Raw genomic sequence first — 24,619 nt, forward strand, 5'->3', positions numbered from 1 at the left:
TTATACCAGTTTCTTCTATTTTGTTAATATATTTACTACAGTTAATAACACCCCACTCTTATTATCAGAGGGTATCTAATCTAATGGGTTTTGTTTCTACTGTTTCTCTTAATAATAAGGTTGACAGTGAGAGCTGAATGTCCAATGCACTTGGAGGACTTCCCTATGGATGCTCATGCTTGCCCACTGAAATTTGGAAGCTGTGAGTAAATTTGTTTTAAATTTTCTTTATTCTTATGAGAGATTCAGGACTAAGCAACCTTCCATTTAGTCATTTCTGTTCGAGAAGCATCAAGAAAATTCAGATAGCAAAATACTATATGGGCTTCCTATAAATAGTAATACTCAATTTCATTTTTAAATATTATTTCAAAAAAGCGGTCATTCTTTATTTCCCAAAAAGCATTGATTAGTAGAAGAATCTAGTAGAAACTGTTTAGTGGAAGAATGCTATTAAATTTTTTCATAGAGAAAGGAGTGGGTGCTAGTACCTCATGGATCGTATTTTCCTCCCAATAAATGAACATACTGACATTGTATGATCTTCAAAATAACCCAACCTGTTTACTAGGAGAAAATATTTAAAGTTTACAATGTACAATAGGTAAATGTCCCTTCATAATGCACCTCACAGAAATTTCTAAAAAATAATTTACCCTTATTATAATCTTTATTGGAGAACTTTTTCGTTTGGTGGCACTGGGGCTTGAGTTCAGGGCTGCATGCTTGCTAGGCAGGTTCTTTACCACTTAAGCCACTCCCCTAGCTCTTACTAAAATCTTTAAAAATATCTTGATCAGGTGGAATATCCCATGGAGTTCATGAGTGCACTAATGCTCTTTATTGTATCCTAGATACATCTCCTAATGTGATAACTTTCTGGGTTTCTACTCTTTGAAAATATTGAGGTACACCTTGAGAATCCAAGAGAGCAGGGTCCTGGAGAGTTGGGTTTTGTGGTCTTCTTACACCCTTCCTGCTTCTTTCATTCCTAAAGAGTGAAGATAATGTAGTGCCAGTTTCTTATAGAGTTGTGCACAAGGACTGAGTCAACTCCTGGGCTACCTAACTGGTTTTCTGTTCTCAGTAGAAAGGCAGTCAAAGCAACTATTTTGGTATAGATATGATTCATAGAAGAAAAATAGTGGTAGTGTAGGAAGATAGCAAGCAATGAAAATAGCAAAGGTCCTTACAGCACGACTCACAGAGAGACAGCGTTCTCTATTTATAAAACCTATTCTGTGTGAAGGTCAAAGATAGACTGCCTCAAGACTTGTCAGCTACACAGGTCTCTGGTGAGAACTCCCTTCTCCCCACTGGCTCCTGAATTCCAGCTCCATTTTTAAACGTGATGATGTGTATATGTGTTACTCGCCTGCCAGGTAATCAATTAAATGACTTATATTCATAAGATCATCTGAACCATACTGTAAAGTTATGGTTCAGAAGATCACCTACCATAGTTTTTCTGGGAAGTACAGATCTATCTCTGTTTTCTCAATACAATTACTTCAGAATACCTCCATCATCTTCAAAAATGCCCCAATTTTGTGGGATAAATTACACATTTTACATGAGTCAGGATTTATTTCACCAAGAAGGATACTTGAAGAAAAGAATTGTTCATATTTTCATATCAAATGTGTGAAGATAAGTGATTTGGGATAGTTTAGGATGCTAAACAAAGCTGATGTGTTAGAGTAGCCTTTGATGATCTTTTCATCCCAACATAGCTGATGAAACTCCAGCCATTGCATGTGATTTCAAGAAGAGAAAGAATAGATGGTGAAAAAAGCAAGCAGTAACTATATCAAACAGATAGAAGCTTTTCTTAAATTCTTGACATGCATCTGTTCACATCTCATTATTCAAATGTGTGTCACATTGCCAATGTTTTTGCCAAGGAGGAAACGAAGGGAATATTACACATAAGTTGTCTTCTGCCTCTGTGCCTTTGTTCATGATCTTTTCCTGTATTACTCTTTCCTTGTGGCTCAATGTCACCATTTCCCTGAGAACCTCATGGGAATTCGCACATAGACCCATCAATCTTCTTGATTCAAGTGCACATTAATCACAGCACCGTTAGTTTTATTTAGAAGTCAATGAGTTTTACTGTCTGATGACTTCCACCTTCATAAGAGTAGGGTACCTATTTTTCATCATTTCCTAGTGCAGAAGGATATGCAGTGTAACCAATAAGTGTTTATTGAGTGGATAAAGATCACACTAATCAGGTTTCAAATACTTCTCTGATGTTTAGCTTTCAGAAAAGAGGGCATAAGAAGTATGGGGAATTAAACTTAAAACAGAGACTGGATATTGAACCACAGGCTCAAGTGGTCTTGAGTGGTATAAGAGAATGCATGTATCCTCATCATTGCCTGACACTCCCAAGGGAAGAGTCAGTAGAGGTCCCTTTGTTGTCCTGTCATTTCCCTGGCCTGGCCCTAATTAGCACATTTCAAAGGTGAAGAAACTGAGACAAAAGGGAACAAAAAATTCTTTAACTCAATTTTTAGAGCAAAGATGTTGGTAAAATATCAGTGAAGAGGATAACTAATATTGGGTTGGAAAAAAATAGCAAATGCTGTTCAATACATGTTTATGAAGCTTCTAAAGCAACCACATCCATGTGTTGATAAGCTCTGAACTGGAAAAGCAGCAATTTTTCCTTATGACTGTCTGTGAAACTCCAATTACCAGCTATAGCTTTCTGCTGGTAAGGGACGAAGACCTCTTCATAAGGACAGTTACTTCGATAACAACACATGATACTGTTATCATCTTTTAACTGTCTATTGAAGAAAACGAGATTCAGAGCCAGCTGTGGTAGCTCATATCTGTAATCCTAGCTACTTGGGAGGTGTAGATAAGATCACTATTCAAGGCCAGCCAGAGCAAAAAGTTAGGAAGACCCTGTCACAAAGAACAAGACCTGTAGTGGTACAGGTCTTCAGTCCCAGCTACTTGGTAGACAGAAGTAGGAGGATCCTGGTCTGAGGCCAGCTCTGGGGCAAAAAGAAAACCCAAGACCCTATCTGTAAAATAACCAAAAGCCAAAAAAAAGAGCTGGGTACATGTCTCAACTTATACAGTGCCTACCTAGCAAGCATGTGGTCTTGAGTCCAAACCCCAGTTGTATCAACAAAAATTAATTAAATAAATAGAAAATAAAAACATAAATAAATAAAAGAAGATGTCTGACATTGACATCTAGTCAAATGTTGGTTCTGTAAGATCTTAGTAAATGTATGTTTCTTTCCTGACCAATTATCAGTGTCTTGTAAACAGAGAGAGGGAGTAAGAATTTAAACAATTTCTGAATAGACAACTCTAAATATTATTTAGTTCAGCTGCCTCATGGAAATGGAAAAGCAGAGGCCCAAAACATGAAATGATATCACCAACTACCATCTCCTCTTCTGATACTAAACTTAGTCTTCCAGTCTTGTTGCCACCACAAAGTCCTTTCATAACCCCAAGCAAAATCTTCTTGTCTTTAAATTTATCTTCCTTAGGAATATGATTTATTTGAAATCATATTTCAAAATTTTTGACTGAATAGTTGAAGACTTTTAAACCTTGTTTTCCAAATGCTTAAGAAGTCTCAAATCAAGTAAGTTTTCATAGAAACTGCTTTCTGGATACTGGAATTTGAGAATCACTAGAACCTATCATCTATTCTCAGACCTTATGTACGTCTTCTCCATGGCAAAACATCAACTTTTCTTAAGCAAGTGGACTCTTAGTTTAGACAACTTCCCAGGAGTGCTGTGAACAATAAGGGACCTGTACTTTCCCAGTGTTGTAGCAGTGGTCTGCACATTTTCATATACAATGTATACATGTATATGAAATGGTGGTTCTAAGAAAATGGTGGTTCTAAGAAATTGCCAGTGAAACAATACCCAAATAATATGAAAGGAGAAGTAAATGGCAACCCATTATTTCTCCCTCTACAACTGCATTAGCATCTGAATGACAACACAGAATGACAGGCTTCCCTCATGGCTGTTAGCAGCAATGCAATAAGGTAGCAAGAGGTTCAGTGTTTGTTGAGATGTCAGGAGAGCTGTACCTGGCTTCATCACTGGTTATATGACCACCAATTATTCTTAATTTATGAGCATAGAATATAGTTTTTGCCTAGAAATATCTTTCAAAGAGCAGTGGAGTAGAATGAATGACATCCTAAGTTTTCCTTCACTTTTTCCACTAAACAGCCCTTAAATAAGTGATATAATGTTGTGTGTCTCCATTTACCATCTGTAAAATGAGATGATACCATGTGACTTTGAGGAATTTCTGAATATAGCATTCAATCACTTCATACTACTATAAACCCACTATGCCTTCTTAGGTAAGACAAAAAGAATTTATTATGACCAGAAAAATGTTTTCCTAAATGTAGATAGCTACAGATTCTAAGTACTGTGGTCCTTACCAAACTAGTATGTTCTACACTCTTCCATGATTTTTTAAAAAAATCAAAATTTATACCCTCCAGATGCACTATTCTCACTATACACAGCATTGAAATGCATCATTTTAAAAAATTTGTTTAGGACAATCATAATGAAAACTTGGAAAAGTCAATAAAGACAAATTCCAATTTATCCATTTTTTGCTTATATCTGTCTCATAAATCACTTAATTATTTTCTTTCAAGTTCTAGGGAAATTTATGTTAGAGATATCTTATTATAATTGGATCCATAAATGAAACTGGACCAGACAGGATACCTACCTACATAAAATTGCATAAACGTTGGCTACATTTTTTTGGTATTCATCAACTTAGAGAAAAGCAATCACTTTAAGAAGCTTTGTTGCAGAGACAAAGCATGTTTTTATTCATGCAGATTCATTTTCATGTAAAAAGAAGGCAACCATAATTTTACACTCCATAATATTCTAGCTTGAGTGGTAACATTATTTGGACACAACTCCCAATCTGCTATGACTTATGGACTGCTGTCATTTTTGCTTATAGGGGTCATTCCTCCAAAACAAAACTCAAATTTTATTTTATGACTATGTTGGTATAAGGATGAACCTAATCCAGGGTAGGTTATGTTTATTTTATTTTCTGATTTACATAAGTTAAAACATTTTCATGGCCTTCTAAAAGTATTTTGGGTCCTGGGCGCTGTGCCCACTGGGCCTAATGGAGAAATTGGCCATTGGCCAATAAGTTGAGCTTCTACAGCAAAGCTGACCTTTGCTATCCTGCACTCCCATTGAACACCCTGAAATCGCTTACTTTCTCTAAGGGGTTATTTCTTAAAATTTTAACATCACTATGTATCTGACCAGGGGAGATCATGTACCATCATTTCAATCTTTGTGAAATTGATGTTCAGTGACTGGAAATCAGAAAACCTGCAGGATTTCTTCTCTTTCTCTCTCCCACTCCAACCTTCATGGGTTAAAGATTCTTGACCACATCTCTCATACAGAAGAAGGGCTAGACTAAAAGTGACATGGTAAATGAAAATGACTGAGAAGGAGAGCTAAGTAATGTAACCCATAACCATTATTAGCATCATCTTTATGAAGGTAAATATCTATAAAAAGCATAGCAAATAAAAAAGGAAATAAACTCAGACTTAATGCTGTGAAGCAGTATTTCTAGTGTTGCTTTTGACATTGATCATAACCTGGTCCTGGCTTGCCATACTGTGATTCCAAGCTATTGACTCTAACCTTGTGTCATGCCATGCACTCTGGACACATTGGTCTTTTCCAAACTCTTCAGGCTTTTATTTGCAATAGAAGAAACATTTGTTGCTTGTTTATTGAACAATCTCTCCTCAGTGACTTCTGCATCCCTCACTCCCTCATTTCGATCATATACTTGTATAAATGCCAGCTCTTCTGAGACACTCTGAGTCCCCTTTGTGACCCAAAATAATCCTCTGCTCATTCATTCTCTATCCCTTTGCCCACTGGTGTATGACTTTATTGCACTTTAAACTATGTGAAATTATATAGTTATTTATTTGATTATCTGTTTTTATTCTTATTGTATATTCCCTAAGAACAGGAACTTTATGTTCATTATTACTGTACATTGTGCTTTAAAGATGCATTTGTTGCAAGAGTGAAAAAATGAGTAGAAGAATCAGAAAAATGTGTTTTAATATTCTCAAACTAATGAATGTGGACTTTCCCTTCCTAGCTTGCTATACAAAGCCATGAGATAGGAAATATGGACCAAATCAATCATACTAATTAATTAAAAATCAAAGAAGTGAAATACCTTGATAATTTTCCATCTCTTCCTTTTAGATGCTTATACAAGAGCCGAAGTTGTCTATGAATGGACTAGAGAGCCAGCTCGCTCAGTAGTTGTAGCAGAAGATGGGTCACGCTTAAACCAGTATGACCTTCTTGGACAAACAGTAGACTCTGGAATTGTACAGTCTAGTACAGGTAAGCAGCAGTTGATTTCTCTGGATATAGAGGAAGAAGTATAAGAATATATTGTGAGAATTCATTGACTCTTGCAATAACACAAAGAGAGAAGACAGAAGGCAGCACAAAATCAGGATCTTTTGATCAGGTAACTAATGCAAACTCCAGATCTGTGATGTTAGATCTATCGTTTGATGACTTGGTGCTTCTCTTTATTTGCAAAATAAAAATTTGGTTCAATGCAATCAGTGTAGCACACATACTTGAACACTTGGGTAAGAATGGCTGGGTTAAATCCTTGCTCTTCTACCTTGCCAGTCAATCATAGTCACTATGGTGTTGCTGGAATAAACAAACTAAGTCCATAAACATCACATCAATAATTCCCAGCACATGAAAAACTTTACCTACATGTTAGCTATTAATATGTCTTATATATGTTCATGAATTAATTAATCTTGGTGCACTTGTTATAGTGATCATTCTACATAGGACATCAAAAGTCAATTTGTCCTACACACCAATTGTATCTCTAGCCTAGGATGTCCCCCAGCTAACGCCAATGGAGATGTAGACATGCTAATGAGCACCCCATATTCTAATTAAATTAGGTGAATGACATCTTTTTGGTGGTCTAACTGATTCACTAATGATATTCTCAACTTAGATTAGATACTATTACAAAAAACTGGACCTAAATTTTTGAAATTGTTTCAAACGATAGGAGTTTAATTCTGCATAGTACCATTTAATACTACTTAAAATCTGACTATGGGACAAGATAATTATAAGTAAAATCTGGTCTTTAATAATTAATAAAACTTATTGTCTCCAAATCCCAATGTTGTTTTAAAATATCCTCAATCACTCAAATATTTTGTATGAGGGTCAATGGTTATTTTGTGGATATTTTACAAAGTTTGAATTTATCTCATTCAATTTTGTGATTTCTAAAGAAAGATGATGTACCAGGATAGAAGAATGGTGATACTAATTTTCTTATGTAATTTTCTTTGTTATATTTTATATTTTATCTTGGGACCCTCATAGTTCTAACACCTTCTAGTGATAAGTCAATATCTCTTACTACAATTCTTGTGCAAGTTCTGCTAACAGGATCTGCCTTTTGCTTTTTAAAAAACCACCCACAAATATCTTTGAAGCTCAAATATGTATGCTTCTTGTTTAAAAAGTGGAGAAAATTGCTCTTCATTATGCTACTGGCACAGAGGAAAGTGCATGGCTTTGCAATGACAAAGACTCAGATTCAAGTCTTGGTCCACTCATTTAAAAGCCTATAAATTTGAGCAGGTCACTTATCAAAGCATGAGAGGAATGAGAATGCTATAATTTTTCATTAAGGATGAGACAGCGGTTGGAGATGTAGCTCAGTGATAGAGAACTTGCCTAGCATATTTGATCTTTAGCACCATAGAAAGGGAAAAGGAAGAAGAAAAAATATTAGACAGTATAAAATACTGTGGCATGTTACATAATAGTAGCTCAGAATGACATTCGGCACTGTTGTTATAGTCTTGAAAATATCCCAAACATGGAAAATGCTGAAAGTTTTCTTTCATATAACATATATTGAAAAAGAGTAAAAAAAAAGGCTGTGTTTAATTCTGAAAAATGGGATGCTAATATATGCCAGATATTATGACAAGCACTGGAGAATCAATGATAAACAATTCATAGACTTTGCTCTCACGGAATGTGAAATCTGAGAACAGATGAGCACATGAACTATAATTATCAAAATGGGTGCTAAGTGCTGTGATTAACACTTTTGTGAGGTCAGAGACCATGTCAGTCTTCTGTATCCCTGTGATTTTCTGCTGAGACATAGGAGGCACTGAATAAGTATTTTGAATTAGTGAAAAAAGATAATATTTAGGATAATTGAGGAAAAAATGCTTCAGGGGTTGACTTCATTTTATTAGTCTATATCTGTAGGAGGGACAAATTATCACTGTTCTAGGTGAAGGGCATCCAAAATAATGAAGCATTCCATCATTATTATTAGGATGGAGGCTGAAGAATGTCAGAGAGTCAATTCAAAAGCAGTAGCAAGGCCAAATGCTGGTGACTCATACCTGTAATCCTAGCTGTTCAGGAGGCAGAGATCAGGAGGATTACAGTTTGAGGCCAATCCCAGGAAAACAGTTCATGAGATCCATCTGGAAAAACACAATCACAAAAGAAGTGATGGCAGAGTGGCTCAAGCAGTAACAACACCTGCCTAGTAAGCAGGAGACCTGAGTTCAAACCCCAGTACCACCAAAAGCATGCAAAAGTAAGACAAATCTGAAAGGTTGCACATGGGAAAGACTCTACTCTTCCAGTCCTAATAACCTTGACCATGTCACAAGAGCCCTCTGTGGGCTCCAGTTCCCATGTCTGCAAAATTAGTGGCTTAGTTAAATGAACTTGGAGAATTTCCAAAGGATTCCTTTCACTTCCAAAGATTCAAGCTGCCTACATTCTAGCTATTCAGGAAGGATCTCCCTGATTCTGCTAAAGGATTAGAAAATGACAGCAAAAGAGAGTATACAAGTAGAATGGCTTGATGAAAGGCAGTTTTATTTACCTAAAGATCTCTGTTGGAGAACCTCATTAGGTGAGGAGGTGATGTCATACTTGTCTGGCATTAACACTTGTGTGAACACAGAAACACATAATCTCGGTGACATGTTTCAAGTCAACATACTTCCAGATCATATCAGTGACATCAGTGAGAAAATGATGGAGACACTGGCACCATATTTGGATTTGTCAAACTCAATGAAAACACCCAATCCATTCATTGGAGTCTGCCATCAACTGTAGGGAAAGAAAATTAATTACAACCTGAGTTTGAAGTCCATTTAATCAACTGTCAGAGCAAAACCATTATAAGAACATAGAAGAGATAAATTCTCACCAGATTTCAAAACCATATAATTCTCTGTTAGCATCCATTTATCCAGATATTCCTGTAATCATTTGTTCAATTTCTGGGTGCAATGCAGTGATTGGGCTTGGATAAGAGGGAGAGAAGATACATAGCCCCTGCTGTCCTGATTGAGAAAGACAAAGAGCTAATATTATTGACATTCTGCTACTCTCCAACTTTCACCAAAAAAATCCTAGTATTTTAAAATTATTATTATTTCCATTTTATATATGGGGTATATGTTTGTATTAAGGAGAAGTTTCATCAGCTCTAAGGTCAAACAGCTAGAAAGAGGGAGGGGTAAGATATGAACTGGGGTGCTCTGGCTATACAGCATGTGTTCTCAGTTAAACAGAGTGCTAGTAACATGGGAGAAGGGAAAGAATGTTCATTAAAAAGTAGATTCAGAAATTATGCCACAAGGGTTTAAATGCTGCTTTTTCCACATATTAACAGTATAACTTTTGGCAAATCATTTAATTTCTCTGATAATCTATTCTTCTATATTTACTTCCTAAGCTAGGTGATATTTAGATGACAAAATGCATGTCAACTGGTTAGAAGAGAATCTGCTGTGAAAACGCCATCAACAGATATCATATATTAGCATTAGTGCTTGTGGGGTTAGTGCAAGAGAGTACTATATTGGCAGGAAGGAAGAAGAGGTCATTGCTGCTGGAATATCGGGGAAGGCAGTTTGGGACTAGATTCCAGGTGTGACTGCTGTCTCCTTCCATCATATCACATGATGTTTCTTAAGCAACAATTTAAGAAAAGTTCCCCAAAACAAGTTACAACAGTAATTGAGATCACTCAGACAAAAAAGTAAATTAATTAAACTGGATATCAACACAGAAATAATAACAGTTTCCAGAAAGCAATGAGAATGTCTTAGGAAAACTTGCAATGATGACTGTAAGTTCCTCAAATTTACCAAAGTAAATCTGATTGTGGGAAATTTAGGTTAGTTTGGTAACTAAGATGTTTTTTATTCCTGAGTGACTATCAGTAAACCGTAGATCTTAAAACTTAGCACTTGTAGAACCCTCTGTCTTACATGTAGAGTTTTCTCTGGATGAGTTGTACTAAAGATGACCTTGTGAGGTCAAAATAAGGAGGAAAGTCACTGACTTCATTGATGATGAGGCATTAGTACAGATCAACATTCAGCACAGAGCTTCAGGGCTCCCATTTGTAAAGCCTAGTACCTGATCACCAGAGAACTAACTATAAACGCAGAATCTGAGATCTGAAGAAAGGAACTACTGTGGTTTTCTACTCAACTCATTCATATTTCAAGTAAGGAAATGGGTCCAGAAAGGTCTAGTACACTATTTCCTTAATTCTATTTCAGTGTTCTTCTATGCAGTTAATACAACATTACCATCACCCTTCCTCTGTGATATTTTAATACATCATTTCTTTTAACATTGTCGTATCTATATAAAATACTTAATTTGAAGAACTGGGAAGGAATATTATAGTTGCACACAGAGTCACCAACATTTACACTAAATGACTAAAGTTCTGGTTTCCTGGTTGGGCACACTGTCTTCATCTCTCCTTCTATCTTCATACTCTTCATCTGCATAGCATATGACTCAGATTACTTTTTATTATTAATTTTAACCTGAAAGCATCCCAGGAAGCAGTTCTGCTAAATACAACTACATAGATTGCATAAATCAGGAAAAAGCAAAGTCAAATGAAATCAAACGAGGTATTTACCCCTTAGTAAGTAATGTTTGAGAAGGCTAAGACTAGACGCCAGCTCTAAACCATTAATGCCAGCTTGCCAAATTATACCCCTCTTTCTTTTCTTCCACTGCCCTTGATTTTATCTGGTAGTGTATCAGAAATATTGACATATTTAATTTACAAGTTTCCCTCAGGGTGAGATGATATGCAAAAATATTTGAGTTAAAATTCTTCTGGACTGTTGAATTAGAGGAAAAGAATTTGTGAATAAAACATGTAGTGTCCAGGCTCTCTTTCAAGCCAATTTAGGACACTGGGGCTTTATTTTTTTGTGTGTTTTCTTTCATTTTTAAATTACTGCAACATAATTCTGATGTTGCTGCCTTTTCTGTCCCTCATTTAAAAGTTCTGGGCCAACCCTGTTTAGATTTCATTTCATTTCAGAAGATGGTTTCAAAGCATTAGAAGTCCTCCTATTCTTTCCCTAATCTGTGAGGAAAAGAAGTTGTTTATGAAACAAATATAATACCAAATAATAGCTTCTCAGATCTCCAAGAATAATATTCTTTTCAGACTCTTCACAAAAATGTCACACTGCAAAAAACAAACGATAGTGGAATGTATATAGGCACTCTTCTTCCTGACATTGTATGAAAGATGGATATTTTTTTCTTTGAGCTGGTGACATTTTGCAAGCCACCATTCAATGAATGGTTAGGAATAACAATGTGGACCCCTGGGATGGTGAAATGTAACATGGGTTTGTCCCCATGGGATATATTTTAGCAGAGTTTTGAGAAAATTGGTTTTCTGCATTTTCTCCTCAGACTTGGATTCCTTCTTTCTCTTTCAAATGTCCTTATAGGCATCAAAAGTTTATAGAGAAAATTAAAAGTGAATGAGTTGATATTTTGTTTATCCTTCTAAATAGAGATGCTCATTAATTCTTTTTTGGGGGAAGTAATGTTTGAACTCAGTGCTTTGTGCTTGCTAGGCAGGCACTCTACCACTTGAAACATACCTCCAGTCCTTTCTGCCCTGGCTATGTTATAGCTAGAGTCTTGCTTTGTACCTTGGCCAGCATGGAGTGCAAACTTTTTATTTTAGATTCCTACCATAGGTGTGGTGACAGGCAAGCACCACTGTGTCCAGCTCTTGATTGAGATGGGGTCTAGTGAATTTTTTTTTTTTTTTGCTCAGGCTGGCCTTGAACTGCCACCTCCAGATCTCAGCCTCCTAAGTATCTAGGATTACCGGCATGAGTCAGGCTTGGTTATTGATTTTGTTTTGATTGAGTTACTTAAAGCTTCCATTTTCACCATAGACAGGTATTGAAGACTGGGGGTATATAAAGTCACACTATATCCAAAGAGCTATTCCTCTTTACAATTAGCTTTCAGTTTGGTGGGAGGGATATAGACATACAAATAACACACAAGCATGAGATAGAATTATGCATGTAAAAAAGTTTTAAGTAAAGTTGAAGGTATTTAGTAAGTGATCATTAAATGGCAGATGTTATCATTAACAACAATTAATAATAAGAGCATCAAAGAATGCATGCATGATTGACTTCTGTAAACAGCTGATGTGTTTTTTTCTGCCAATACATCTACCAATTTTGATGGGGGAGACAAGTGAAGAAAACGGAGACATGAACTAAAATGTATTTCAACATGCCTATTTAGTGTAATCTTAATGAAAGTCATTAGTTTTTCTTCTGCCATATTATATTATCAATATTTTGTAGATGAGAAAATAGAGGATTAGCGAGTTTACATGAGTTGCCCAAAGCTACACAGCAAGAAAATAAAGATCAAATTACTTTGCTTCCAAGGCTAATACATTTTCCTTTCAGAAAATTTCTTCCTGTACCTCTGAGGACCTGGTGCTTGTACTGAACCCAATGTATAGATGAGCAAACTGCTCAGCCACAAAAGGATGTCGAGTATTGTTAGCGAAGGTACTGAGATATCAAAGTGTGTGGAGGGAGGTAAGCCAGCAATGCCTATGAGAGTTGAGGTATGGACAGTCTTGAACACAAGTTAGGGAGTTTGCTCATCACTGTGAAGAACAGCAGGCAGTTTTTATTGTCATACTGAAGAAAGGACAATCATTTGCGCTAATATCTAATGAGCAGAGAGCAAAGATCATACAATGCACAAGATAGCCCCTGACCACAAACATCTGCTCCAAATGCCAACAGCACTGAGGAAAATGTAGATAATGTAGATAATGGGTATGTTCGTCATTACTATGACAAAACACCTGAGGTAAACAAATGAAAAGGAGGAAAGACTTTCTTTGGTTCGGGAGTTTAAGAGCACCATCCTTGGCCCACTGGCTATATGGGCTTGGTGAGGTAGGACATTGTGATATACAGCCAAGGTAGAACAAAGCTGATGGGACCAAGAAGCTGGTAGTCTCCCAACAAGATGCACAAGTCTGAGGCTGATGGCCAAGAAGTCCCCAGTGAATAGATTGTGTAAGTGCACATTCACAGGTTGGAGAATCTGGAGCCTATAAGATGAGTTGTGTGTCTAGTGCATCAGACTTCTAGATGAAGCCAGCATCTGGAGTATAGAAAGACCGTGGAGAGTAAATAGCTAGTCTGCTGTTTCCCAAAACAGGCTAGGAACTGACGCAAGCTAGGAGTGCAGCTCAATGGCAGAGCAGTTGGCTAGCATGTGTGAGGCCCTGGGTTCTGTCCTCAGCACTGAAAAACATCAAAGCTAAATACAGATACAAATTTCCCTGGAAACTTGGTTTGTAACTCTAAGTGGTATTTGAAGAACTGCATCTTTCAAAACCATTGCATGTTATTTTGGGAAATAAATTTTGAGAAAAGAATGGAGTCTAGACCACTCCTCATTTTGTATCTCAGGCCATCTATGAGGTCCAATGAAGGGTTGGAGGTAAAAGGCTGCTGTCTGACTTGCATGCTGAAGCACCTTGAGTAGACATTCTGAATCTGTTCTGTGATGGCCACACTGGAGATGTAGTCAGTTTATTGCCTACATGATAAAGAAAGCCAGTCTTCAAATACCTATTCAGATGTCCCTTAACTATGTGGTGTAGTGTGTTAGAAAGTTAGAATATACAAGAAAACTCTGTTACCTGAATTTCATCCTGAGAGCGATTTTCATGTTTGCTAAAAAGTCCTTCTTGAACAAAAGCTTTTTTCTTCAGGGATTGTAGTCATCTGGAATAGGGCTATGTCTAACCTCCAGGACTAGGCTGCTAATAATAATAAAAAAAAAACCCTCAGAAATAACTTCTTTTCAAGGACGAATTGTTCAGTCTTCCTGTCTGCTTCACCCTTCAGGAGAGTATGTTGTTATGACTACTCACTTCCACTTGAAGAGAAAGATTGGCTATTTTGTTATTCAAACATACCTGCCCTGCATAATGACGGTTATTCTCTCACAAGTCTCCTTCTGGCTCAACAGAGAGTCTGTACCAGCAAGAACTGTCTTTGGTAAGTGTCAGTCAAGCCAGGCATGCATGCAACGATCTTGAAGGCAAGTTATTCCATGTCTGTGAAATTGCAAAGACAGCAAAAAAAAAAAATTACTATACTTTCATAGCTAAAGTTCTGAGGTTTGTATGATAGAAAGGTTCAAGGAAGTGCCATTCTTCTACAGCTAAAAAAAAGGGCTATCTTTATGGTTAAATAGCAAGTCATTTTCATGCATGTGTATTGATAGAGTTAATGAACCATTTGATTTGATATTTTGGTATTTTTGCTTTTCTACAGGAAGCAGACATATGTAGCATTAAACCAGATTAACATGTGGTTGTGTAAGAAATTGTGTAATAGGAAAAGTTGTACCAGCATCTTCATATTGAGAAATTTTTTTCCAGCATGGGCACTTACACCAAGCACATAGCAGACAACTCTTACTCCTTCATTAGGACCTGGCATTCTACTTTCACCTTAAAAGATCCATTTTACATCAAGTCTCAGAGATTTGGAAATTTTGTACAAATTATCCACAGCAAAACATAAAAAAATAAACAAGTTTTTATTTTAAAAAAAAATCACATACATGGAAACATTAATATTTAAACAATACATTTAGAATACCTAAGTATGTGTTTTGAGAATCTTAGAGAACAGTGACACACTACTTCCTTACATACATAAAAGTAGGGTTTTCTTCAGTAGAGGGAACTTGTTAATGATCATGTCAGTAGAAGAATACCCTGCTTTAAGGAATATATGCACTCCTGAAAAATTACAAAGATACTTTTTTCTGTTAAAATCTTTTAAATGACCTAAATATTTAAAGTTAGGGCAATAGGATGGAGAAATAGTCAAAGGGCAAGCAACCTTCTTCTAGTGGGAAAACTGACCTCCTGCAGATCAGTTTATTTTAGTTTGCATTTCATAGAAAGGTGAATTTCCTGACTGTATTCCACTCTCAATTGTACTTTTCAGACTGACGAAGCCAAAGATTCTGCTACAATAAATTTATTGATACATTCATCCTGTAAATGTTCATTTGAAACCTACTATGAGCTCTACTACTGTGTCCTAGGAGCAAGACGAAATTGAGATCTTAACATAGACCACTCCCTGCATAAAGTTTATCCTCCAGAGGTTGACATTCAAATAGTCATAAAAATCAGAGAGAATACCTACTGTGTGTTTTTATATTGTTCAATGCAATTAACCTATATTATTGTATTTAAACCTAAGAAGTCCTATATACTACCATTATCACCATTTTATAAACTTGAAATCCAGGGAACACAAGATTAAGTAACCTTTCCCAGGTCAGGAGCAGTTAAGTGAGGGAGACAGGATAAGACCCAAACACTTAGCCCTGGTCTGTGTAGTAAAAATGATGCTTAATCATCACTTTGAAGACATCCTGCCTCAATGACAAGACATAGAACTGGGTCATTGTAGACAATGTCACTCATTTAAAAATAATAACCACATATTTATTGGTGAAAAATACAATTATTAAGGTTTGTCATACAAATACGAACTTTATACCTGCTGTATTGGAGACCATGCGTTACAGAATTAAAAACTTTAGTTCTAATCTAAATTAAGGATCTCATGCGCAGAGATTCTCATGCTATCATCCTTTCATATGTTCAAGGTGTGAACAATCCAATGCCTCAGAGAAAAAGCAAGACTCTGCTACAGGTGCCTAGAAAAGTATCTTTTGTTTTGAACTTGGCAAACACCTCCAGGTTGGAAACCCCCAAATCTATGTTCTGGTGCTCTGACCAAAGCCTAAGCATATAGCTAAATTAAGATGCAAAGTGATTTCCAGTCCCTAAGCAAAAGAGCAGTTCATTTACAACTTTTTCTTTATAACAATATGTCAATACTGACAAGCACTGAAGCCGGTAAAGACTGACCTCTTGATAGGATGCTTACCTCTATATGTACATCCCATTCAAGCCCTTAACTCACCAGGAAACAAAAAACTAAGAACACATAACTTGCTAATGTGTTTTGCTTTATTATAGTTTTGAAGAAGGAGGCTAGCAGTATAGTGAAAAAGATTCTTTTTAAATGATGACATTCCCCCACCACCACCCACACACTACAACAAATGCTACCCTCCTACTTGGGAACTCCTCAAAGCATTTTAAAATGTTTCGTAAGTAGAAAACATTGCTCTTAACATTTTCAACAACCGTGTTTCTCAATCGACTCATGCCCTTTTAGCAAACATAACTGTATATCTGTAAACTCAGCCATGGCAAATATTTCTGTGTATCGAGTTAGAAGTTTCTAGTGTTTAAGTTCCACGAAATCACAAACACAATTTTCTTAGACCTTTAGCCTTTTAACATTTCTTTAGTACACATGCTCCTATTCTGTTTGGTCTGAACTCAATATATTTCCCTGAGCTCTGTAGATGTCTGAGATCACTAGTATTTAAAGAAATATCAAAAAAGAAAAAGGCACAAACAAAAGTTATAGCCTGTAAGTTTATTATAAAAAGAGTTTTGAGAACGCAACAGGGTTGAAGTCCCCTTTATGCCTTAATAGATGATATTCTTGGCTTCTGTAATCTCTGTCGTTTGGAGAAAATGTTGCTGTGTAATGTTGCTGTCAGAGTTCCAAGTGTTAGGCTCAATCTCACCAGCCACTTACCAGCTGTAGGACATGGGCCACTTCACCTTTCGGAGCTCTGGTTGCCTGTCATGAGAGTGCAAGGAAAGTGGTGTTGTTCAAAGAATTAAACTAGAAAAAGAGGAGGAAATATATAAATTTTCAGACTGATAAAATAAATAAATAAATAAAAATAAATTGTCAGACTGAGAACCAGGAACTTAGCTGTTCAACATACTTTCTTTTCTCTCCAGCAGAGATTTCAAGACCCCCTCCCCAAGAAATACACATAAACCCCTCACTTTATGTTACTCCACTATTCTCAACTGTTCTTACTTTATAGATACATTTGATGTATCAGAAGCCAAATTGCTTCTGAGAGCTGTCTACATAGACCAAATTTTCAAAAAAATGAAATTCACTGTAGTAAACAGTTATCAAAGAGGATACTGAAATTTTCAGCAGTAATGGGTATTGAATATGCCTTAAGTAACTGTCAGGCTAAGCAAAACTTTACTACATTATCTCATCTAATATAATAGCTCTCTGCTTTAGACTTAATGAAATAAATAAACAAGAATAAAAAAATAAAAAGAGCAAAAACAAAAAGCTCAAGATTGTGAGGTAATTATTCCAAGGTCATTCAGCTATTACAGAACTGGGATTTGAAATTGGGTTACTCTGTTCCCCAAATACTGACTTTTAATTACCTTGTTATTTTCTTTAGGTAATATTGATATGTAAATTTGAGGGCTGCCTGCCAGAGCCAGTATTCATTAAACTATTATTAGTTATATAATATGGATAATGCCCCAGAATTTTCTGTTACCCCACCAAAGCTCAAAGTAAATCTATTTCTTGCAGTTCTGACCATGTGTCAAAAATAAAATTTAGCAAAAAATCTTAACATTTGTTCTTAATGATCTCACTTCCTGGTGTAGTGGCTATCTATTGAGAAATCCATGGAAAAGCAGAGACTCAGTACTGGGTGACTGAAGCCCCATACAAAAGTTAGCCTCATAGCAGTTGGGTGACCCTGCTGACTCTCTAATGGGAGGAATCAGAGACCTAAGCTTCAGACATGTGGAATGATATCACTTTACACAGCAGTACATTATTTATAATCTTTAAGGTAAATTTGAATATCATTAAGTGTAACGTGAATGGGCAGAAATTTCCCCCTCTGAGAATTTCAATACGGCATAGAAAATAGAGAACAGGAAGAATTAATCATCCATTTTACAAACATGAGGCTGAAGTCCCTGTCAGTTAACTAACTCAGCTGAGGCCTAAAAGCTAGTTAAGTTGTAAGGCTGGGATTAGTCACCGGAAGAGATCAGGACTGTTTCCATGGAAGAGATCCTGATCCTCTCTGACTAGACTACTGTGAAATGTTTTACAAGGTTTTTCAAATGACCTACAAAGAACCTTACAGCATTGTACTTAGTAGATTTTATCTAATGCCGTTCATTACACACGGCAGACTGGTGAACATCGATGTGTTAAATGGACATCAAAGATCTCATCTTCACTTATCAACTCATCTAAGTATCCAAATAAACTAAAAAGTAGACTTGAAAACTGCTTTGAATTTGAAAATAGTTTGTTTTAGTCTCTAGGGTTGGGGTTTGCAGAGCAGGAAAGATTAAATAGCATTAGTAGAAAGAAAAAGATTGTGGACCCTTGAATCAGACCGACTTGTGTTCAAAGTTTTGTTTTGCTATCTCTTAGCTGTCTGACTTTAAACAAGATGCATCAGATTTATTATATATGTATACACAGGTACACAGTTACATGTTATTTTATATATAATAAGTTTTATGTGACTTGCTTTATACACACACACATGTCACTTACAGGATTTTCTTCAAATGAGCAGCTATTTTAGTGTAAGAGAAGAGGTGGTAATGTGGCAATTATCATCCTGAAGTTCTTGACTTGTCAGGCAATTTCCAAGAAGTCATTGACTTTCTGGTTTCTCCATTTGGGACACAAAATTGAAGATCTAGATGTGTTTTGTCTTGTAGGGACAGTGAAAATCTATGATTTAATTTCAAAAGTTGGGTACAGTGAAGAATGCTATTTCCTATCCTAGTTAGCATACCATGTATAAGGTGCCCATGTATAAGAATTTCATGATCTTATTAATAGCTCCTCAGTAGAAGAGTCATTTATCCATCCAAGATGCTCCCCTAAATAGATTCCCCATAAAGTACAGACTACTCTGGGATTAAATTATAACTCATCCATCCCAAACCAAAATGGAATGATTTTAAAACCATGTTTCATATGTGGTTCTGTTGTGTTCTCTTTGTTCAAGTCAGCTGACTTCCAGTGACGGAATTCAGTGTGTGCACCCTTACTTAATTTCTTTCCTTACAGGAGTCACAACTGTGCTGACAATGACAACTTTGAGTATCAGTGCCAGAAACTCCCTCCCAAAAGTGGCTTATGCAACAGCTATGGATTGGTTTATTGCTGTGTGCTATGCTTTCGTTTTCTCAGCTTTGATTGAGTTTGCCACAGTAAACTATTTCACCAAGAGAGGTTATGCATGGGATGGCAAAAGTGTGGTGCCAGAAAAGGTAAGTGCTTACTATTAGCAGTTCCTGTAGTGTACCATGACTGTGACTCTTTAAACTTTGAGATGGAATATTTGGACATAGGGAAGCAACAGAGGAGTAACAAGCATGCTTTTGTGTGTGTGTGTCAGAAATGACTAAACGAAATGACAATTTTACTACTGTTGAGAGGAGAGGTTGTTTGGGTGAATAGATGTACAGATAGAGGAAAGGAGATACAAGACAACTAAGAGAAGGATTTCTACTCAAATATGCTTCTTTTGGTCCCTATTGATGTGAGAACAGTTTTAACAAATCTGATATCAGGCACAAACAAACTTATCCAAATTCATTATTTACCAAGTCCATTGTAATTTTTGTAACTTGAAAATCATATCCTTTTTTTTTCTGAGCCTGATCACTTTGGTCATAGACTTATTACAGTGCTTTCTTTGAACTGAGTCTGTAAAATGAACAATTCCCAATTTTCAGTGAAATCAAGGGTAGTCCTATTTTCTTTATCTGAAATAGGCATTTACATGATTCAGTGTAAAGGAGATCCACGGTTCTAGAATTGAACTGTCCTGCAATAGTGCAAACCACAATTGTGAGCCACAAATATTATTTAAAGTTTTCTAATTGTATCATTTAAAAAGTATAAGCACATGACATTAACCTCAATACTATACGTTATCACAGTGTATAAAAAAATTCTGGCTTTATAATATGTAATCCATATAAAAATTATTAATGCATTGTATTACATTGTACTTTTTCATAGTAGATCTTTAAAATCTTTTCCACATTTTACACTTAAAGTACATCTCAAATAAGATGAGTTACATTCAAGTGCTCAGTACTTACACATGGTTAATGACAACTGTATCAGACTACATGCCTGTAAACAAGGATCATTCTTAAGAAATACATGTATGAATGAAACCTTAGAGCGTGCTGCAAATATTAATCATTGCACAAATCACATTGTTGAGCAAGTAAAGTCAAACAAATACTGAATTTAAGAGACCCTGACTAACCCTGTCTTATTTTTTACCCATTTGAAATGAGAGAAAATAAAAATTGGCACATCAGATTTATTGCTGTGAAACACACTACCCAAAAATCAGTTACCAAAACAAAAGCCAATTGTTCGCTCATGATTCTGAATTTGAGACTGGGAACACCTGAGGGTATTTCTTTAGCGTGAGCTGGGCTCAACTCACATAATTGAAGCTCACGGTGGTTCCACTAGAGCTGGAAGATGTGTAGTGGCCTCTCTTACAGGCCCGTGGCCAGATACTGGTCATCAGCTGGGCCTCTCATCACACTGGTCATTGTAGACGTCTTCATTGGTAAGACATGCTTTCAGAAGGAGGAGGCTGAGATGACTAGCTTTTGAGTTTAGGATCCTAAGCCTACTCAACACCACCTTGCCAAAATCACAAGTCCATTCTACACTCAACTAGTGAGGAAACAGACTCCACCTCTAGTTGACAAGGGGTATAAAATATCGTCTGTGTTTTTACTCTGTCTCAGGAAGGCAGTCATAAGTTACACTGCTTAGACTTTAAATGAAGCAAAATTTGGGTCCCAAGGCAAGGGACTTTGCTCAACAACTTGTAACTTTATTTTTCACAGTTTGCTAAACAGGTTGCTTTACTTTTCCTTCTACAGCCAAAGAAAGTGAAGGATCCTCTCATTAAGAAAAACAACACTTATGCTCCAACAGCAACCAGCTACACCCCTAATTTGGCCAGGGGTGACCCCGGCTTAGCCACCATTGCTAAAAGTGCAACCATAGAACCAAAAGAAGTCAAGCCTGAAACAAAACCACCAGAACCCAAGAAAACCTTTAACAGTGTCAGCAAAATTGACCGACTATCAAGAATAGCCTTCCCACTGCTATTTGGAATCTTCAACTTGGTTTATTGGGCTACCTATTTAAACAGAGAGCCTCAGCTAAAAGCCCCCACACCACATCAATAGGTTCCTTTACCCACATTCTGCTGTTCAGTCCTCTGCACTGGGAATTGCTTTCTGTTCTCAACATAGTAATTCCTATTTGCTTTATTGCCTCTGTCTTAAAGAATTTGAAGGTTTCCTTATTTCCATAAATCATATAAGAGCAAGAGACCCCTGTCTGGCAGTGAGAGCAGAGCAGAATATGCAGCTCAAAGACAGGATTCTGAGAGAGGAAACAAGAGTGCAAAATAATGTCAGAAAGAGACAGATGTGAGAGGAAAAGAGTGGGAAGAAGGTCCAAAGATATGAGGAAAAGTAGAAGAAAAATAGAGTTTATCTATAACACCTAAGTCATTTGTAGATATATATTTCCAAATACTCCAAAAAAAATACTGTATATGTCAAAAATATTTTTGTGTGAAGGCATTCCAAAGGATAAAATATAAATGTTTAATGAAGAAAATTTTAAAGCGTCTATGTCTTTTTGCACAAATGAAGGTGTGCTTTTGTTTCTGTTTTGATTTTTAAGCAAATATATAGCTTTAACATTTTGTTTGTAAAGCTAAAAATTCTCCATTCTTTCTCTTTTTTTAAAAAATTCCTAATCCTAATGCATTATTTTGTTGTTAAATGCTGTTTAAAATTCATGGAAATTTTATAGGCAAAGGTGCCATTGCTCACTGTAGAGCACATTTAATCCAATGGAGTGAAGTCTTTAAATAGGCTATTTTGCTACCACCTGAGCTTTCACCAATAGTCTATGAAGAATCAGCTTAACGGAGATGTTCACTCAGTAGAAGCTAAACATTAATTAATCAACTCGCTTTTTAAAATCCTCCTTTCCACTTAATTTCCGGATAGCACACTGGTTCCAATAATCACTCCGTTCTTACTATGAAGATGTTTTTAGAGGGGCAAAAATATTTTGCAAGCTCCAGAATTGTTGAATGTATTCTTTTAAATAACTATTTTAAAAGCTTTAGATTGAAATTTATGACGAGCAAACAAAATAGAATATATAAATTATATATGTAAATATTCAGCATGAGATTGTACATTTTTTAACTTTTTTTTTAAGTTATGTTCTTAGAACTTGTGTAGAAGTCACCACTCTTATCTGTTAGAATGTTGTTAAATGCTGTGGGAATACATTTTGAGCCTGCATTTAGGAACAGAACAGCCTGTAGGAAGCAGATGGAACTTAAAGCGTATTGAGGATGAAGTCCTCTTATGCAGAGGAAGGCTCATCATTTCAAATGTTGTCCAGTGTTCAGTAGTACATCAGTTGCTATCAGCTCAAGTCCTGCCATACCATATTTTCCTCTTTTAAGCTATTGTAATATAGAAAGACTATGGGAAGCATTAGTTGAAGCTAGGAAAAAAATCAACTGTATATTATTGCTATATTTGCTGATACCAACTATTTCAATAAGTGCTGTATCATATGTAGCATTCAATATAAAATACACAAAAGAATGTACAGGAAATAGCTTTTATTGAGTAATATTACTACATTTCATTTATACTGTAGCAATATATTTGTAGGTATACTATGTAAGGGCTTTACATAAAAGAGGTCCATTAACACTCCCTATAAAAATTCTAGTCTTTCATTATTGCCCAGACGTTTTAGAGATAAATATTTATGCAGAAGGTATTTTTGAAGCCTCCTTTGTCTGTTAGAGTTTCACAGATATTTAAATTTAGTGTCCAGAATACACAGGTCATGGTCCAAACACATTTACAATACCATGACATAAATCTTTTAGCATAATTGCCAAATAAGATAGTTGGGATCCATATCTGAGTTTTTGAGCAATGTTTTTCTCAAAAAGCTGCAATCCAATGATGTAGGAAAATACACGATATTTTCCTAAACAAACTCTGCTTTTCATTTTAAATGTGCTTCATTGTTTAATTTGGTCTGACCTAAATTTCATGAGCGAGTCCAGTAAAGACTGAGTCAAAGACATTTCATCCTCTGGTATCATATGTAGATATTATGTATAGAAAATAAAATAAATTATGGCTCTAACTTCAGTGTTGCTGTTTATCTTGTTATTTTTTCGACGCTAACCTAATGTGTTATTGAGAGCATTTTATCTTCCAGACTCCCTCGCGGCTAACTTTTGGTCTGTATTTTGCTCATTAGATGTGAATATTTCTTCTTAGTCAGCTTTCTGCTATGCAATGATGGCATTACTATCATTTCTTAGTTTGTTAGTACATGTGGGTAGTATTCTATTGTATTAACTGATTGCACAGTTATCAAAGACAAATTATTCTATGTAGCTTTTTTTACAGCGCTTTGCTAAACCATGTGATATTGATTAAGTCTTCCTTGAAAATAAAGATATACTCTTATAGAGAACAGTTCCTGTTTATGCCCAGGAATTTTTTTTAAAAGATGACACTGAATGTTTATTGCACCTTAGTGCAGTGAAGTGGCAATAAAACCTAACATGAGCCAAGGTTGTTTATGGCAGATGCATGTATTGCTTTACAGAGTTTAGCAAAAGCTCTTAATTTTATGTCATACTGTATTCTATTATAATAAAGCTAACATTATTCAATAATAAAATGAATACTTGACTTTCTTTTTATGTTATCCAAAGTTCAATCCGTTTCTATGTTTTAACACATTTTTCAGATTGGAAGTACCTAAAAGTACTAGGTGCAATCTGGCAAATCAGAAGATTTTTGACAAGATTTTTGGTATTAGCAATGTGACCCTAAACTATGACTTTCAAAGAATTGCTTAAAAATAGAAATTTAGAGCAGGCTGAGTGGCTCAAGTCGTAGAGTGCTTGGCTAGAGTTCAAATCTCAGTACCACTGGAAAAAATTAAAATTTATTAAACATCTGATATTTGGTATCACTTGCAGCATTCCAATAGTCGTAAAACATAAGATGAAAATAAAAATGCTGAAATGATAGTACAGCTCTGCCCGTTGTGTCTATT

General features: G+C 35.9%; 1 protein-coding gene across 1 annotated transcript in view; it reads left to right on the top strand.

Moving 5' to 3' along the window:
- Gabra1 (gamma-aminobutyric acid type A receptor subunit alpha1) overlaps positions 1-24,242 on the top strand; it is a 54,990-nt gene extending 30,748 nt beyond the window's left edge. The window contains exons 6-10 of the mRNA XM_020154258.2: positions 120-202; positions 6,294-6,437; positions 14,378-14,530; positions 19,517-19,719; positions 21,370-24,242. Coding sequence (XP_020009847.1) covers positions 120-202; positions 6,294-6,437; positions 14,378-14,530; positions 19,517-19,719; positions 21,370-21,681 — 895 coding nt within the window. The 3' untranslated portion in view covers positions 21,682-24,242. The remainder of the gene's footprint in view (positions 1-119; positions 203-6,293; positions 6,438-14,377; positions 14,531-19,516; positions 19,720-21,369) is intronic.
- Positions 24,243-24,619: the final 377 nt, after the last annotated feature.

This window comes from Castor canadensis, chromosome 16 (assembly GCF_047511655.1).
Source record: "Castor canadensis chromosome 16, mCasCan1.hap1v2, whole genome shotgun sequence".
Taxonomy (NCBI): Eukaryota; Metazoa; Chordata; class Mammalia; order Rodentia; family Castoridae; genus Castor; species Castor canadensis.